The sequence below is a fragment of the Bufo gargarizans genome, chromosome 8 (genome assembly GCF_014858855.1).
Source record: "Bufo gargarizans isolate SCDJY-AF-19 chromosome 8, ASM1485885v1, whole genome shotgun sequence".
Classification (NCBI taxonomy): domain Eukaryota; kingdom Metazoa; phylum Chordata; class Amphibia; order Anura; family Bufonidae; genus Bufo; species Bufo gargarizans.
In genome coordinates this window covers 175,581,686-175,601,329 of record NC_058087.1, presented here as the reverse complement: position 1 = coordinate 175,601,329, position 19,644 = coordinate 175,581,686, and the positions used below count along the sequence as shown (strand labels likewise).

At 47.6% G+C, this 19,644-nt stretch overlaps 2 protein-coding genes across 3 annotated transcripts; one reads left to right on the top strand and one right to left on the bottom strand.

Moving 5' to 3' along the window:
• Positions 1 to 929: 929 nt before the first annotated feature.
• MRPS34 (mitochondrial ribosomal protein S34) lies at positions 930 to 9,460 on the bottom strand. The gene is made up of 4 exons (XM_044303687.1): positions 9,242 to 9,460; positions 4,471 to 4,674; positions 1,642 to 1,684; positions 930 to 1,497 (listed from the first exon to the last, which is right to left on the bottom strand). The coding sequence occupies exons 1-4, from the start codon at positions 9,353 to 9,355 to the stop codon at positions 1,211 to 1,213; spliced, it is 648 nt and encodes a 215-aa protein (XP_044159622.1). The 5' UTR covers positions 9,356 to 9,460; the 3' UTR covers positions 930 to 1,210.
• Positions 9,461 to 9,715: 255 nt separating this feature from the next.
• On the top strand, positions 9,716 to 19,644 carry EME2 (essential meiotic structure-specific endonuclease subunit 2). Of its 2 annotated transcripts, XR_006391131.1 has the most exons (10): positions 9,716 to 9,888; positions 11,266 to 11,897; positions 12,455 to 12,591; positions 13,729 to 13,821; positions 14,389 to 14,501; positions 15,593 to 15,692; positions 16,941 to 17,056; positions 17,201 to 17,273; positions 18,901 to 19,090; positions 19,239 to 19,378. XR_006391131.1 is itself a non-coding variant. In XM_044304802.1 (9 exons), the coding sequence occupies exons 2-9, from the start codon at positions 11,381 to 11,383 to the stop codon at positions 19,470 to 19,472; spliced, it is 1,500 nt and encodes a 499-aa protein (XP_044160737.1). In that variant the 5' UTR covers positions 9,716 to 9,888; positions 11,266 to 11,380; the 3' UTR covers positions 19,473 to 19,644. The 2 variants fall into 2 exon arrangements, 1 of the variants encoding a protein (XP_044160737.1); XM_044304802.1 differs by lacking the exon at positions 17,201 to 17,273 and having other exon boundaries at positions 19,239 to 19,644.

The window sequence follows — 19,644 nt, the reverse complement described above, 5'->3', positions numbered from 1 at the left end:
ATCAATGACCTATCCTGTGCATAGGTCATCAGTAGTAAACAGTTGGAAAAAAAAAAAAAACTTTAATTAACATTTTTGTGAATTTATATGACATGGCGCCTAATGGATGCCTTCGAGACATTATGACTTATCCTGTACTGATCCTGAGTTACATCCTGTATTATACTCCAGAGCTGCATTCACTATTCTGCTGGTGCAGTCACTGTGTACATACATTACATTCCTTATCCTGTACTGATCCCGAGTTACAACTTGTGTTATACTTCAGAGCGGAACTCACTATTCTGCTGGTGCAATCTAAGTGCCGACTGCCCCACCAAAACTGCGATTGCTGCTCTGGAGTATAATACAGGAAGCAGCCTAGTATCAGTACAAGATAAGTAATGTATGTACATAACAGAACAATGAGTGCAGCTCTAGAGTATAATACAGGATGTAAGTCCAAATCAGTACAAAATAAGCAATGTATTGCAGTGTCATATAATTCTCTTTGTAAACCATATGTCAGATTACTTGTTGATTAGGACAGAAGCTGATTAAGCAGGAGGCGCCTACAGCCTCTAGCCCAGAAGAATGATCCCCCAGCAGTCTGCAATATATGATTATGTTCATGGCTTAAGACTGCCTATTTAACAGGATGTTTTCCCCATTTTATAAAGTGATGGCGTATCGCTAGGCCTGACCTCTGGGACCCCCACCATTCCCCAGTATGGAGGGGCTGCAGCGCTGATTTAGCACGTATCCCCTTCACTGTTTCCTGCAGCGGCTGCACAGGAAAAACAGAAGTGGATGCTGCAGCCTCTCCATTCTCAGGACTGATAGGGGTCCCACAGGTCGTACCCCTGACCGAAGTGATACAAAACAGGAACAACCCTTTAAGGACACAGAATGTGAAGCAGGCGATATATGATCAAACATGGCGTCTTACATCAGGATATAAATGGAGTTTATTACAGCTCACTACATATGAATGGTCCTGTGCATCAACTGGTCACAACCTATAGTGCCCTGTGCCCACTATGAACAGCGGGTGCTATTAAAATCACATCATTCATTTACGTGGGACACAGTAGACGCAACCAGTACATCTCCAAACTGGGAGGCCGGAACGTAGAGTCTATGGACTTTCCCTGGTGACGCAGACATATGATGCCAAACCTCCGGCGCAGCGCGAGGCACCAGGAATGTTCATGAATACAGGAAGTCTTTATCATACAGGTGTCCCCAGGCGGGCCTTCCTCTCCTCCTCAAACTTCACTCTGGAGAAGATGCGTTTCCTCTGAAGATCCAGCAGAGGTTCACCTATTGGATTCCCTTCCTTCTGCATCTGGGCCAACATCATAGCCCTCAGGAGAGGCGGGTACAGGACACAGGGCGAGGATTCCGGCTCTGGCACAGGCGTGAACGTCTTAAAGTCGTCCTCTTCGTGCCGCGGTACAACGCGCCAGTCGTGGTACATGGCTTTGCTGATCTCGGTCTCCTCAGACTCTTGTTTACCTGGTTGGAGGAGCGAGAAGTATTATGTAATGGGGGACATGGCCACGTGGAGCCTCAATCCACCAAGAATGGTACGAAACCTGCCCGGTGGCTCATTATATAGCCGTGTCCAGAGGGCGACATGAATCATGGAGATAGACTTACCTCTGAATGTTAAATAACCCCAAGCCTGCCCATAGTCCATATTCTAGAAGAAAACACATGACAGATGCTTAATGATAAAACCATGCTAATGTCTAAGCACAAATTGGGAGCAGATTCTTTATTAGGGTCGGAGCTTCCCTTTTCACAGAGCAAAGGCTTGATGTCTGCAGCCACCACTAGGGGGAGCTTAAGAGCTTATGGGCTTTCTAGGACATAGAAATCGATGACCTATCTTACACAGTGTACAGAGCCAAAAGCAGACAGCGGCGCACACCCTCTAGTGGCTGTGTTAAGTTACTGCAGCTCAGCCCTCTTTCTAGTGAATGGGAGCTGAGCTGCAGTAACCAGGAATGGCCACTACTGTGTTAGTTCTAGTGACTGTGGCTCCAGCTAGCAGCTGATTGGAACGGCTCCCAGGTGTCAAACACCCCACTGATCCGATACCGATGACCTATTCTAAGGATAACCCCTTTAAAGAGGACCTTTCATGGTTTTGTATCATACCTTTACTTGCGGGGTTCCCCCCGCTGATGCTGCCACCCTGCCTGTTTTTTTTTTTCAAATATGGCTCCTGCACCCCGCTGTGCCCCCCTGCAGTTTTCCCGCTCAGTATGTTAATACTGAGCATCGGTACAGGAAGGAGGAGACGCCAGGGTTTCTCAATGGGCGTCTCCTTCTCCCTGGCTGTGCCGCGATCCAATCACAGCGGAGAGCGTCACAGCCAGGGAGAAGGTAAGGTTTTGTTTTTTTTTTTCCTCCCTGGCTGTGATTTATCTCAATTAATTAAAAAAAACATGAAAGGTCCTCTTTAAAGTATTATCGAGTTCAATGAGAGCTATATAAGGCTACTTTCACACCTGCGTTTAGGTGCGGATCCGTCTGGTATCTGCACAGACGGATCCGCACCTATAATGCAAACGCTGGTATCCGTTCAGAAAGGATCCATTTGCATTACCATGAACAAAAAAATAAAAAACATTTTTGTTCACGATAATGCAAACGGATCCGTTTGGACTTACATTGAAAGTCAATGGGAGGCGGATCCGTTTTCAATTGCACCATATTGTGTCAGTAAAAACGGATCCGCCCCCATTGACTTACATTGTAAGTCAGGACGGATCCGTTTGGCTCAGTTTCGTCAGACTGACATCAAAACGCTGCAGGCAGCCTCAAAAGCGGAACGGAGACCAAACGCAGCCAAACTGATGCATTCTGAACGGATCCTTATCCATTCAGAATGCATTGGGGCTGAACTGATCCGTTTTGGGCCGCTTGTGAGAGCCTTGAAACAGATCTCACAGGAGGACCCAGAAACGGCAGTGTGAAAGTAGCCTAGTCCACATGCAGTGAGCTCCCCCTAGTGGCTGCTGCAGGCCGACATGAATTATCATCACTAACTTTTCCAAAAACTTTTGATATGTCATAGAGATATATCAAAAGTTTTAAAGGGTGGGGGTCTGAGCGCTCGCATCTCACGCTCTTTCTCCTCACTGCACGAGACGGGCTCCTTAGCAGTCTATGAGCCCGTGTCAATTCAGCCCTCAGCTGCAAGGAAAGAGTGGAATATGTGAGGGCTTCTCACCCCTTGTTTTAGGGATCAGTGGGGGTCTCAGCACTCAGCCCCCACCGATCAAAACTTTTAAAATGTCTCCATGATATATCAAAAGTTTTTTATAAAGTTGGTAAGCCTTTAAACAGTAACTAAACTTTTGAAGACATTTTTGTTAAAATGTCCCTAATGTCATAACAACACTTTTAGTAATATACTTTATTGTTAATAGACTTTACCCCCCCCCCCCCCCTCCCCACAGCGCACCTTTCACTGTGCACGTTAAAGGGAACCTGTCACCGGGATTTTGTGTATAGAGCTGAGGACATGGGTTACTAGATGGCCGCTAGCACATCCGCAATACCCAGTCCCCATAGCTCTGTGTGATACATATGCAAATTAACCTGAGATGAGTCCTGTACGTGAGAAGAGTCATGGACAGGAATCACCTCAGGGTAATTTGCTTATGTATCAAAACGTTTTTTTTACACAATAAAAGCACACAGAGCTATGGGGACTGGGAAATGCAGATGTGCTAGCGGCCATCTAGCAGCCCATGTCCTCAGCTCTATACACAAAATCCCAGTGACAGGTTGTAACCATGTACTATGCCAGGATTAGCTGAGCAGAGCAGGTCCTGCTCTGCTAAGCTAACAGCTGACATGCAGGACTTTTATCTTAGCGAAGCAGGAGCCCATGCCTTCCTTCTATGGGGTGTTGGCCAGACCCGGGGAAACCTGGGATCCTTCAGCCACCACCTTTCCCGCTCTGTGCTCAATATGTCGCTAGGATATGTCCCCATTGTCTGATAGGTGCGGGTCTCAGAGGTGGAACCTGCACCTATCAGACAATGGGGACATGTGCCCCCATTGTCTCAGATGGGAAAACCCCTTTAAATGAGTAAATAAGGTCAGAAGATCTGCACTAAGGCTTCACATGAGCCGTCAGCTGATACTTTGGAAACAGACTGATCTTTTAAACCTTGTATTTCAAAACTGGAGAAACATTTTCAATCAAGATTAATTGAAAAAATGATTTTTAGTCCAAAATTAGCAAAATGCTATGAAAAAATCATTGCTTTGAAGGTGTCCATAGCCTTTAAGATTCAAACTGGTGACCTCTCTAAAATTGGATGGGTCACTCTGTCTGCTCCTCCACAAGTCACATGGGGCCGTGCCGTGAGAAGCAAGGGGGGGCCTCTGCTCTAGTGACGGTGGGGCCTCTATTGATCACCTATTGGTTCCTTGAGGGACAACCCTCCTAAATGGCGCAGTTCTCACCTCGGCTGTGTAGTCCACTTTGACCTTTGTTATAGTCCAGTAACAGGGCTCCTTATAGTCCTCCAGCCACGACTTCCTCGTCACCAATCGTCCCACTCCAAACGCTCTTAAGCCAGAAAGCAGAGTGAAAAGTCTCTTCTCGTTCTTTACGTCTTCCCACGCTAAGACAGGCAGACGTTTGCCAGTGAAGGGTCGAGTCATAGTCTGTTAAAAGAGAAGGTGGGATCCCATAGTCAGACATTAGCGCCAATCAGAACGCCATCACCAACATTAGTAAATAGCCATACGGAGACCTAATATCCAGGGACAATCTGAGTGAACCTATGACTTGAGTGGGGCTGAGGTGCAATACCAGCACAGCTCATGGAGAGGCGCTGGTTTGGGGAAAAAAAATGCAGGGCCCTGTTTCTAACTATAGCGACTTAAAGTAACGTGACGTCTGTCATACATGACTGGTCGGCCAGTCACACAGTCCATGCTTAGGACAATGAGGTTGCATACTTGCAGACCAGTTGTGTACCTTTTTTTAAAGGGGTTTTCTGGGAGTACAATATTGATAGCCTGTCCTCCAAACCTACTGGATTTCCAGCGACTTGCAGGACGTGGTGACTTGCCTCAAGAAACGGGACTCTATTCATTTTCCTTATGCTGCAATCTTTGCATCTCACAGCTAAAGCGGACGCGTAGCCTCAGCCTTAAAGGGGTTGTCCCACAAAAAATACTCTACAGATTTCAAATCAGCCCCTGGGTCTGAATACTTTTGTAATTAAAAATTTTGTATAGCCCCTGAGTTATTCAATATAATGTATCTGTATAGCGCCACCTGCTGCTTGTTTTTCTTATTTCTTTGTCCTGCTCACTGAGATGGCCGCACATGCTCAGTTTCATTCTTCAACTGATAGGACAGAGCATGGACACGCCCCCTGAGCTGCAACAGAAAGGACACGCCCCTTGAGCTGTCAGCTTGATATAAATCTAGCAGAACAATGAATGGGGAGATCTCTGGATCCATGTGAGGTACAGGGCTGGTTCTAGCTTTGTTAGAAAGAGATTGTCATGTCCTGTGTGGTTTTCATTTTTTACATTAGTCATGGGATAACCCCTTTAAAGGAGTATTCAGGTTGTGAGAAATGAGATAACTATTAGATAGGTGGGGGTCCTACCACTGGGACCTCCACCAATCACAAGAATGGAACCCTGTACCCAGCAGGTTGAGCATGCACACTGCCACGCCATTCATCGCTATGGGAGTTCCGGAAAAAGCCAAGAGCTATACTCCACGTTTTCTGGAACTCCCATAGAGATGATGGAATGGAAGTGTGCATGTCCGACCTGCAGGGTACAGGGTCTCCGTCCTTGTGATCAGTGGGGTGTCAGAAGTAGGACCCCCACCAATCTAATACTTATCCGCTATCCCATAAGGACCGGAATACCCCTTTAAAGCGAATTCGTCTAGGGCGACTTATCGAGCGGGAGAACACATTTCGATACTGCGTGTAATATGGAACTGTATGACACACATATGTGCACATCACACGCTATATGGGATTGTATGACACACATGTGCACATCACACGCTATATGGGATTGTATGACACACACATGTGCACATCACACGCTATATGGGATTGTATGACACACATGTGCACATCACAGGCTATATGGGATTGTATGACACACTCATGTGCACATCACACACTATATGGGATTGTATGACACACGTGCACATCACACGCTATATGGGACTGTATGACACACATGTGCACATCACACGCTATATGGGATTGCAAAGAAAAAGGGGGTCAGCATCCCAATGCGCAGGGGCAGTTGCTATGGCTGAGAACAACACTGTAAAACAAAACGTACAATGCAACAGCTCTCTGCAAACCAAATAAAGTACAAAAATACATAATAATTGCTAATGCTATGCTTATAAATTAGAGATGCTTGGCAAATACATTTTGTACAAAATTATTTGAGCCAGTCTGCCACACGTCAAGGCGATCTCCGTTAGACGGGTCCTAACACTAAATTCTACCTGTTATGTGCCATGACGGCCACCATATAATTCAGGGAGTGTAGGTTCCACATGCATGCTGGGCCTGCCTTAATTTCTGTCACTTTTGGTGCCAAAATGGCCTCCATTATATCCAAGGAATTCAGGTACCAACATGCATGCCGGGCCCACTCCACACCTCTCCTGGTGCCAGATGGCTTCCAGTGAGTGAGGGGGAGCAGGCCAAGCTATATACGCAGCCTATTGGGATGTGCTGACTGACCCTCTTTTTCTTTGCAGTTTGCACTGGAGATGTGGCTGACACCTCGGTCGTGCTCTCCTGACCAGCTCGTCTGCCCCATACGCTGATTTTAATTAGTGTGAGTATATAGCTTGGCCTGCTCCCCCTCACTCACTGGAAGCCATCTGGCACCAGGAGAGGTGTGGAGTGGGCCCGGCATGCATGTTGGTACCTGAATTCCTTGGATATAATGGAGGCCATTTTGGCACCAAAAGTTACAGAAATTAAGGCAGGCCCAGCATGCATGTGGAACCTACACTCCCTGAATTATATGGTGGCCGTCATGGCACATAACAGGTAGAATTTAGTGTTAGGACCCGTCTAACGGAGATCGCCTTGACGTGTGGCAGACAGGCTCAAATGGTTTTGTACAAAATGTATTTTCCAAGCATCTCTAATTTATAAGTATAGCATTAGCAATTATTATGCAATTTTGTACTTTATTTGGTTTGCAGAGAGCTGTTGCATTGCATGTTTTGTTTTACGCTATATGGGATTGTATGACACACACACACGTACACATCACACGCTATATGGGATTGTATGACACACACATGTGCACATCACAGGCTATATGGGATTGTATGACACACACACGTGCACATCACAGGCTATATGGGATTGTATGACACACACACGTGCACATCACAGGCTATATGGGATTGTATGACACACACACGTGCACATCACAGGCTATATGGGATTGTATGACACACACACGTGCACATCACAGGCTATATGGGATTGTATGACACACACATGTGCACATCACAGGCTATATGGGATTGTATGACACACACACGTGCACATCACAGGCTATATGGGATTGTATGACACACACACGTGCACATCACAGGCTATATGGGATTGTATGACACACACACACGTGCACATCACAGGCTATATGGGATTGTATGACACACACGTGCACATCACACGCTATATGGGATTGTATGACACACATGTGCACATCACAGGCTATATGGGATTGTATGACACACACACGTACACATATGACACACACGTGCACATCACACGCTACGTGGGATTGTATGACACATGTACACATCACACGCTATATGGGATTGTATGACACACATGTACACATCACACGCTATATGGGATTGTATGACACACACATGTACACATCACACGCTATATGGGATTGTATGACACACACATGTACACATCACACGCAATATAGGATTGTATGACACACACATGTACACATCACACGCTATATGGGATTGTATGACACACACATGTACACATCACACGCTATATGGGATTGTATGACACATGTGCACATCACACGCTATATGGGATTGTATGACACACACACGTGCACATCACACGCTATATGGGATTGTATGACACACACACGTGCACATCACAGGCTATATGGGATTGTATGACACACACACGTGCACATCACAGGCTATATGGGATTGTATGACACACACACGTGCACATCACAGGCTATATGGGATTGTATGACACACACATGTGCACATCACAGGCTATATGGGATTGTATGACACACACATGTGCACATCACAGGCTATATGGGATTGTATGACACACACATGTGCACATCACAGGCTATATGGGATTGTATGACACACACATGTGCACATCACAGGCTATATGGGATTGTATGACACACACATGTGCACATCACAGGCTATATGGGATTGTATGACACACACATGTGCACATCACAGGCTATATGGGATTGTATGACACACACATGTGCACATCACAGGCTATATGGGATTGTATGACACACACATGTACACATCACAGGCTATATGGGATTGTATGACACACACACGTGCACATCACAGGCTATATGGGATTGTATGACACACACACGTGCACATCACAGGCTATATGGGATTGTATGACACACACACGTGCACATCACAGGCTATATGGGATTGTATGACACACACACGTGCACATCACAGGCTATATGGGATTGTATGACACACACACGTGCACATCACAGGCTATATGGGATTGTATGACACACACACGTGCACATCACAGGCTATATGGGATTGTATGACACACACACGTGCACATCACAGGCTATATGGGATTGTATGACACACACATGTGCACATCACAGGCTATATGGGATTGTATGACACACACATGTACACATCACAGGCTATATGGGATTGTATGACACACACCCATGTACACATCACACGCTATATGGGATTGTATGACACACACACATGTACACATCACACGCTATATGGGATTGTATGACACACACACATGTACACATCACCCTCTATACGTCACCCCGGCCCTTCCTGCACCCTATGCGGACACAGTCACGGCCACTGCTGCGGACGGCTGTTAATAGACGTCAATGGAAACCAATTACTTCACACGGCTCAAGCTGCATGACACAATGTGCCGAACAACCCTCTGTGTAAAAGCAAGGAACAGACAACAACCTCGTAGTTGACCGCATAGCGCTGAGAGTCCCGGGGCCGGTTCTTCAGCTCCCTGTACGCCCGGATCTTTCGGGCCATCTCAGCAATGAGCCCCAATTTCTTTTTCTTTGCCATGATCCTGCCCTGCACCCCAGTGACCAGACCACAAGACACGTGAGGGTGACCCCAGAATCTCCGGCAACGTCGCGTCCTGATGACGTCAGCCTGCTGTCAACTAAATCACGTGATGCAAGCAACAGCCTAGCGACGTTTGATAATTTTTTTTAATTATCATTATTATTCAACAAACTTTATTTACAATGGGGTAATATACGCCAGCAAATGCATTTCGAATTCATACTGGTGTCCGCTTATTCCGATTATAGTAATATAGTTTGAAGACAGATTAAAGAAAAAAAAAAAAAGAACACAAAAACCAACCCTGCCTGCTGACGGATGTGTCACGTGACGTGTCCAGACAGGTCACGTGATATAGTCAAGGCTAATGGATGGTACAAGGATAGGGAGAATGAAGTTGTCTTTGTGATCTAGAGCTGTGGTCTAAAGGGGGAAGGTCTGCTACACCCCTTGTCCTTTGGAGGAATAACTTTAGGATGATGGGAGTAGTGCAAGATGGAAAAGGAGCAGAGTCCATCTGGTGCCATGTTGTAAGTTGCTGCTGTGATTTCTGTGTTAAAGGGATTGTCCTACAGGCATGCTCAACCTGCGGCCCTCAAGCTGTTGCAAAACTACAACTCCCAGCATGCCCGAACAGCCTACAGCAGGGCATTGTGGGAGTTGTAGTTTTACAACAGCTGGAGGGCCGCAGGTTGAGCACGCCTGGCTCTAGAACTAGAAAAACGTGCCTGACCTGACATTTCTTCTCGCCGCCGTGCCGCACTTCTCCGTGGGTTGCCTCTGGTTTTGCAACTCCATTCCATGCAGGTGGATACGGCTGAGCTGCAGTACCACACACAATCTGTAGACGGGAGTGGCGCTGTTTTTGGAAGACACCTCCGCGATTTACAAATTTTGGACGGCACTTTTGAACCGACCATGTCTTCTTTTTGTATTTATTTACCACGACAAGGGTCTACCTAAGGAATGATAATGGTAGTTTATCCCGTGATTAAAGAGGACCTTTCACCGCTCCTGACATTATAATACAAGTACCTGGCACTGTAGAGTATTATTAGTAGATGTCATCGATGTTGTTTTCTTTCAACTCGGCTTCTCCGTTCCCCTGCTGTGCCCCCCGTTCTTGTTTGCGCCCTGTATGCTAATAGACAGCATCGCTACAAGGAGGAGGAGGAGGAGATGACAGCTTTTCTCAGGGGGTGTTCCCTTCTCCCTGTGATGCACTCTGCCGTGATTGGACAGCTCAGAGCCAGGAAGAAGGGAACACCCCCTGAGAAAAGCTGGCGTCTCCTCCTCCCTGTAGTGATGCTGTCTATTAGCATACAGGGCGCGAAACAAGAACGGGGGGCACAGCGGGGGAACGGAGAAGCCAAGCTGAAAAAAAAATTACAGCCATGACATCTACTAATAACGCCCTACAGTGTCGGGTCCTTATATTGTAATGTCAGGACCGGAGAAAGGTCCTCCTCAGTATAAAAATACATAATCTAGTACATGACCGTCTCTTTCTAACAAAGCTAGAACCAGCCCTCTACCTCACATGGGTCCAGAGATCTCCACATTCATTGCTCCAATTGCTCTGCTAGACTTATATATAGCTGTCAGCTCAGGGACGTGTCCTCTGCTGCAGCCCAGGGGCATGTCCTTTCTGCTGCATCTCTCTCCCTATCAAAGCACAGGAGGCAGCTGAAGGATGAAACTGAGCATCTGCGGCCATTTCCTTGAGCAGGACAAAGAAATAAGAAAAACAAACAGCAGGTGGCGCTATACAGATACATTTTATTGAATAACTTAGTGGCTATGCTAAATTTTTAATTACATGAAATTATAAATCTATCTATCTATCGCCTTCCTTTCTCATCTGTTCTTTACTTTGCTCTATATCACTTTTTTTGTTATTCTCTTAGTCTTCCCTTCATCTAACCGACCTAAACCTATGATGATGAAGTCCCCATCTTAACATGAATGACACAATCAATGAAAAAATAAAATAAACCTGATTTATCATAATCAAGATTTGTGATGAAAGCAGAACAGGACGCCGGATCTATGTGTAAGACCCCAAGGAAACTTACGAAAAGGGCCAAAACCTGGGAGATATCCGACTCCGAGCCTGAGGAAGACCCCGCCGGCGTTGAGAAGGATGACACCAAGGCTACAGAGTGGCCAAGAAGTAATCAAAGAAGTCTTCAGGAGAAACCAGAAGCCGATGAGATGTCTCAGGATGGAGGTGAGGAGGAAAGAGACTCTGAACCCTCTGCAGAGGTCCTTACATCTACGTTACCGGCGCCACTACCTGCGACCACAACTCCCAGTCCGAATAAAAGAACAAAGAGGAGAAAAAACCCAGAAGAACTGGAGGCTGATAGGATACGGTCAGAAGAACAAAATAAGGAAAAAGAGGCCAAGAGGCTGGAGAAAGAGAGGATCCGAAATCTGGAGAAGGAGGAGAAGGAAAAACGAAAAGAGTCAGCCCTGGCACTCAAGCTCCTGAGACCGGATCACTGTGGGAAGTACATGACGGTCCAGCTTGATGCAGGTAGGACATGTTGTGGCAGTCTGCTGAGCCTCATGAATGAAAATCAGTGCAGACCTCAACTGGAGATATGGTCCCTACAGACTCGTCCTGTTGGATTTTGTGGCCAGTTTTGTCTGCGCTGGTTCTCATGGTTCTGCTCCTAAATGCGTTTCCTACCACCATAGGCTTTTATGGCAGTTTTTATGGGAAGAATTGGTCCAAAATCCCCTGTATAGCTTTACAGTGACGTGATAAAATTCTGGTTGCCTGCAGCGACCACTAGAGGGAGCTTACTGCATACAGATGTATACAGCTCTCTGTGAACGCAGTAGTATGCACTGAGCTCCCCCTAGTGGTGCCAAAATGAATTTATTTAGCTTCATTTTGCAGGCTGCTGTTTGCCTTGTCCTTCCTTCCATGCTTTACATTTCAGCTTTTCTTGTTTGGGTTGGCCCTTGTGTATAAGCACCAGGAATTCATTGTATGGAGAGTATGTTCATCGCAGCAAGGGCACAATACTAATGCGGAAAAGAATATTGCCTGCTGCTGATATACTGAACTCCATTTTTTTCCCCCAGCTCTTCTTCAGGATGCCGGATGTGAAGATCTGCTGGACTCCCTGAGAACGGCCGGTTATAATTACTCCATAGAGCCGCACTCCGCGCCCTACAGTGTCACTTGGAGGAGAGAGATGCCGGGAGACTGGACGTGTGTGGTGAGATGAGCTGTATAACTGTAGCACGAGGATCTGCACCCTCCGACACTGCAGCCGTGGTGAAACTGCCACTCCCAGCATTTACTTGGCCCCTCTAGGAACTCCTATAGAAGTGAATGGAGCATGTTGGGAGTTGTGGTTTCACTACAGCTGGAGATTGCTGACCCCTGCTGTAGCACGTGGGGGTGATTTTTAAAAAATTTGTGCAAAGGAACATCATCGGAGTTACTCATTGCAACCAACTCCACTTTTTCTTTTTACCAGTTGCTTTTCACTTGAGGAAGGGGGAGGGGGGCTGTGTATCGGTGCTGCTCTCATACTCCTGTCCCCATGTGTTGTTTGGGGGTCAGTATTGGTGCTGCTCCTATTCTCTGCTCCTCATGTTATGTTTGGGGGTCAGTATCGGTGCTGCTCTCATGCTCCGGTGTCCATGTTGTGTTTGGGGGTCAGTATCGGTGCTGCTCTCATGCTCTGCTCCCCATGTTGTGTTTAAGGGTCAGTATCAGTGCTGCTCTCATGCTCCGGTCCTCATGTGGTTGAGGGTCGGTATCTGTGCTGCTCCTATTCTCCGCTCCCCATGTTATGGTTAGGGGGTCAGTATCAGTGCTGCTCTTATGCTCCGCTCTCTATGTTGTGGTTGGGGGTTGGTATTGGTGCTGCTCTCGTGCTCCTATCCCAATGTTGTGGTTGAAAGGTCGGTGTTGGTGCTGCTCTCATGCTCCGCTCTCCATGTTGTGGTTGGGGGTCGGTATCTGTGCTGCTCTCATGCTCCGCTCTCCATGTGGTGGTTGGGGGTCGGTATCTGTGCTGCTCTCATGCTCCGCTCTCCATGTGGTGGTTGGGGGTCGGTATCTGTGCTGCTCTCATGCTCCTGTCCCCATGTTTTGGTTGGTGTTGGTGCTGCTCTCATTCTCTGCTCCCCGTTTTGTGGTTGGGGGTCAATATGAGTGCTGCTCTCGTGCTCCTGTCCCAATGTTGTGGTTGTGGGGTCGGTATCTGTGCTGCTCTCATGCTCTGCTCTCCATGTTGTGGTTGGGGGTCGGTATCTGTGCTACTCTTATGCTCCTGTCCCCATGTTGTGGTTGGGGGTCGGTATCGGTGCTGCACTCATGCTCCGCTCTCCGTGCTGTTTTGCAGGAGGGTCTGGAGCTTTGCAGGGGAGAAGAAGATGAAATGCTGATACTGGTGGACCCTAAAGATTTTCTCACGAGTGTTCGCTGCTTCATTCAGGTAACATCTCATATCTAATCTTTTATATAGGACCCCTACCGATTACAACAGCAGGGGTCCTCAACCCCCATTGTCTGGATGGAGCAGAACTGCGCATGCGTGACCACCCCTGCATTCATTTCTATGGGACCGACAGAGTGCTGTACTCGCTGGTCACGCATGGGCCATTCCGCTCCATTAACACAGGATCATTCTCATGATCGGTGGTCCCACCGGTCGGTTCCCCAGCGATCATACATCGATCACCCGTCGCCTACAAGTAGTGGTAGAATGGAGTTATTACTGCGACTCCTCAGTGACCACCATGTTTTCCTATGAGGGAAGACGCTGTACCCTGTGCCAGCGGTAATGCCGTGATACACGTGCGCCCGTGGAGCCCTGGCCTAAATATGTGGTATTTTCCAGGTTCCAGGCAATGGTTTGCAGCCGCCATAAATAATACGAGAGCACCTATGTGTTCAGGGCTGTAGGAAAGCTGGGTGGCATCCCCTGTGTAAAGTGTTAACAGCTTCACGGACGGCCGGGGATTATGGCGATGGCGTAATATTACCGCTCTGTACATTGCAGGCACCAGTGACCTCCAGCAATACTGAAACCATGGGGCCTGCGTTTGGATTTGGCAAAAAGTACCCCAATAAGAAGATCACATTGGTTATTTTGGGACTCCCAGAATACCGGAGGCAAGTAATGTCATCTTCATCGACGTGTAGTCTCTGCAGTCCTTGGGGCCTCCTATCTCCTAGCAGATGGGAGGACGCCATAGTCCCCACCATGTAGTGCCCGCCACCTTCATGCAAGGTCTCTATGATAACACTGCACCTGGCAGAAATCTGAAAAGGGGTGTTGTCATCAGAATAGCTCAGTGGTGCAGCCTCAGGCTTTGGGCCTATAACTTCAAGCGGGACTATATCGGCATAGAAATAAGATATTAAAGAGATTTTTCTGGGATTTAAATGTTAATGACCTATCCTTGGTCTTCAGAATCTGATTGGTGGAGGTCCAACTCCCGGCACCCCAGCCAATCCGCTGTGTGAAGAGGACGTAACGCTGCGGCCTGTTCCTACACCAGTGATGTCACATTTATCGGTCACGTGGCCTAGGTGCAGCTCAGTCCTATTCAAGTCAACGGCTTGAGCTGCATTACCGAGCATAGCCACTATACAGTGGACGGCACTGTGCCTGGTGAGCTGTGAGGAGGCCGTGGTGTTCACTGAGGTGTCGTGGCCTCTGCAGACAGGTCATCGGCGGGGGTCAGACCCCCAGCGTCCAACTATTGATGACCTATCCTGAAGACCCCTTTAAAATAGTGTTATTGAAGTGAATGTGAGCTGCAATACCACATATAACCTGTGAACCGGTGTGGCTCCCCTTTTTTTTTAAGAAAGCAGCCATGTGGGGATTTTCGTATGGGATAGGCTATCAATATGTACCCCTTACGATCAGCTTTTTGAAAAAGCCATGGTGCTGTAGTAGCGCCGTGGCTTCTTCCTAGGCCACGTGACGTCATGTTCATTGATCACGTGGCCTAGGCACAGCTCTGTCCAATTCAAGTGAATGGGGCTGAGCTGCAATACCAAGCACAGCCACTATACACAGTACGGCGCTCTGCTTGGGAAGCTGTGTGCGCCACTGGTTCCTCAAACAGCTGATCGGCGAGGGTCCCGGGGGTCGGACCCCCACACCCATCACATATCGATGACCTATCCTGAGGTCATCAGAGACCCCCTTTAATGACTAGACTGTTTGATAAGAATTTGATTTGTGCTCCTAGATGTCAGAGACTGTCTCACAAAATGGAGAGACATTCGCTGGAGGGGAAAGCGAGGCGTGACCTGGAAGACAGTTGGGTGACGTGGAGGCAGATTGACGAGGTGAGGTGACTTACTGGTTTTATTAGATGTAGTAGAGTAAAAATGGCGACACAGGTAGACTGTCTATGTAGCCCAAAGCAACCAATCACAGTGCAGCTTTCATTTCTCACTAGTGCTTTTGAACCATGAAAGCTGGGCTCCGATTGGTCCCTATGGGCAGCAAAGACAGCTTTTCATTTGGACCGTTTAAAGGGGCCCTAAACCTTTTCCTGAAACCGCAAAGGTGCAGCATCGCATCTCGGCTTTTCCAGGGTGCAGGAGTACGGATCCTAAATGCTTTTTATAGATCCATACTCCACATGCTGGAAAAGTCGAGCAGAGCCAATGAAACCTGTAGGCGCAGGGCCCTCAGAGATGCGATGCTGCGCCATCATGGTTTAAACAAAAGTTTAGGTCCCCTTTAAATTTGCCCGATCAAGTTCAGTAGTAGCACAGTTTGCTTCGTTTTAACCCCTTAAAGGAACACTCCAGGTGGGGGGGGGGGGGGGGTAGAGCAAGGATTCTCATTCTAGTATTTCTTGAGACCTTGTGGCCTGCAGCGCCATCTCTTGCCCCAAAACAGGCATAACAAATATCAAGTTTCCCCGGAGTCTTCCTTTAAAGGGGTTACCCCACCAAAGTTTTGATCATCCATCCATAGGATAGGTGATAAATATCAAATCATGGGGTGGTCCGAATGCTGGGACCTTCCAGTGACCCTGAGAATTAGGGGTCCCCGCGTTCCCTCTCTGAATGGGGCGATAGTGCGCGTGTTGATCCTCCGCTCCATTCGCTTTTATGGGGCGGACATAGAAAATGCTTTGTCGATACGATAGTAATGAATGGAGGGGTGGACATAGAAAATGCTTTGTCGGTACGATAGTAATGAATGGAGGGGTGGACGTAGAAAATGCTTTGTCGGTACGATGGTAATAAATGGAGTGGTGGACAGACACGCTGAGATGGGACTTGGAAACGATTTGGATCACAGGGGGTCCCAGAGGTTGGGCCCTCCCCCACAATCCGATTTCCCCCACCTATCCTATGTTTTGTGGGATGACCACTAATATGCACCGTACATGTCAGAGGTCAAGCAGTGGTGCCAGTCGCAGTTACGGGCCCCAGCACTTCCTCCGCATCTCCTGGTATCGATAGCAATGTTCTCAGTCGCCTATAGGGTCATCTTCTGAAGAAATGCATTGGTGCCTGCTCACAGTGGAGCGTTATCCTGACATCTTGGTATGCTCGCGGCTTTGTGTGGGCGGCCAGGCGCTTGTGTTTCTACAGCTGTATTACAACATGGAGGTGTTAAACCTGGAGACATGGAAGCAGTTTGGGCAGCATGTGTGCGCCGTGACGAAGAGTGTGGCTCAGCGCCCATTTCGGTAAGTTTAAGATAACTGTGCTCCGTGGGCAATTACTCAGCGATGGTAGTTATTTTTGGTGGAAAGAAGATTTACAAAACGTGGCCAGCAGATGTCACTAGAGAGACCAAAATTAGGCCTAATGCACATGACCGTGTTTTACAGATCGCACTCGGACCCATTCATTTCTATAGGCCCGCAAAAAAAAGAAAAATGGACAGCACACAGATGTCATCCGGTGTGTCCGTTCTGCAAGTGATAAAACATGCCCTATTCTGGTTTGTTTTGCGGACAAGAATGCAAGAAAAATGCAGATTGCACGCAGAAGGTGTCCGTATTTTGCAGATCCGTAGTTAGCGGACACTGCAGGAGGCTAAAAGCTGCTTTCTTTTCTGCCTATATTAGGCCCCTTTCAGACGAGCGAGTCTCACGCATCTGACTCCTCGCAGCAGCTCCCTTCCGGACCTCCCAGCACTGCCGGGGTCGCATAGCATTATATTGATTTATGATGCTATGTAACCCTTAGAGGTCTGGAATGTATTGGATAACACTGACATAATGCTGTCGCTGGTATACAATACATTCCAGAACTGTATGGGTTACATGACATCATAAATCAGTCTACTGCTATGCGACCCAGTCAGTGCTGGGAGGTCAGGACGGGAGCTGCTGCATACTCGCTCATCTGAACGGGGGCCTTAGGTATACATCACCCAGACCTTGCAATTAATCAGAGCAGCATAGAACAATATGGCGCTCTAACTTCTGTTCTGACGAGTTGTGGGAGGTCCGGGTGTTGCTTACATGTGTAGCATGGGCGCAAGAAAAAAAAAACACCCATTAAGTCCTAAGACAGAATCTAGAGTAGCCAGCAGGGGGCGCCACTGACTCTTGCAAATAAAAGCGTAGATCCGAGATGCTCATCTTGTGGCACTCCAGCTGTTGTATAACTACAACTCCCACCATGCCCTGCTGTAGGCTGTTAGCAGTAGGCTGTCTGGGCATGCTGAGAGTTGTAGTTTTGCAACAGCTGCAGGGCCGCAGGTTGGGCATCCCTGGTCTAGATTATATGAATCTCCATACAGTATGTAAAGTGTGATGGCCATACACATTAGATAAAGAATTTCACAATGCCTTTTGCTCTCAAGGGGGATACGCCACAGCTTATTCCTCCCGTCCCATTGAGAACACAAACATACATGTCTATTTTGGGGGGTTGTCGGGAGGAATAGAAACAGCAGGAATTTTATTACATCAGACTTTTGTGGTGTTATAGTTTGTACAGATTCCTGCAAATCTGTAAACCTTTTCGCACCACATTTTAGGTCCAACATTCTTTGCTGATTCAATTATTGCTATATTGTATCTTGGTAATGTTCAGAGCACGATAACGATTTGGCTGCAGGTAGCCACCACTAGAGGGAGCTTTAAGAGATTTCCAGCTTTTTGGACTTTTTTCCTGCTGTACCTGACGCTGCACCATTCCACCTCCCTTCAGTGTTTTTCCAGCCCTCGTCCTGTAAACTTCCGGACTGACAAGGTCACGTGTGCCGCTGCAGCCAGTGACTAGTCATGTGCCGTCTGTGGACGTGTCACTACTGAGGCCAGTGATTGGCTGCACTGGTAAATATGACCTGTCCATCTGGACAAGGACTGGGGAGACTATTGAAAGAAGCTGAGGACCACTGTAAGCAATTGGGGGGGGGGGGTCTCAGAACCCATACCCCCACCAATTAAAACTTCTGAGACTGACCTGTCGAAAGTTTTTAAAAATGATGGATTATTTTTAAGAAATGAAGCATCACAGAGTTCTGGTCATTGGGTGGCTTTGCTCCATTACATCTTGTCATAATTGATCCCTGCAGGAGACACTGGGAGGCTCAGTCGTACTCATTCTGCACCTCCGCAGGGAGCTGGCGCGGGTGGGGTCCTCGGGGGTCGCTTACAGGTTTACCCTTGGTTTGGAGGAGACAAATTCAGCAGTTGAACAGAGTTAGTCCAGCGATGGCGGCGGCCGTAACTGAGGCCTATCCTTCACCGCAGCTGCTTATGCAGGTCAGTACCTCAGCAGTGGCGTGACTACTACCCCCAGCATGCACTGATGGAAATATGTAAATCTATACAGACTTGCTGTAAATCCCACTGAATATGTATTTGGAGTGTGGAATTCCTTGTGCTGACATTCCCCCCCCCCCCCTTCCAGGCTTATGCAGCGTGCAATACAGAACGGGAGAAACTCTCTCTCCTTTCTGATCTGCGGGTGCCACGTAACACAGGGGCCACGGAAGGTGAGGACCCGGACGACGATGCCAGCAGCACCCTAGGTAAAGAGCCAGCCGCAGGGAAAGAGCGGCGAATCGGTCCAGACATATCCCGGCGGATCTGGCTATTCATGACTGCAACAAATCCGGAACTGGTGCTGGATCTGAACTCCTAGCACACGGATCTGTAATGATGCAGAGGTGTCCGACATTCCCCTCTGTAGGTACAAGGCTATGCAATTTATTTGGTGCTTTTTTTTCTTTTTTTTTCTATTCCCCTTTCCTCAAAACAAATGTAATTAAAATATATAACTTATGAATAATGTAGTTGTTCTGTGCCTGCCGGTC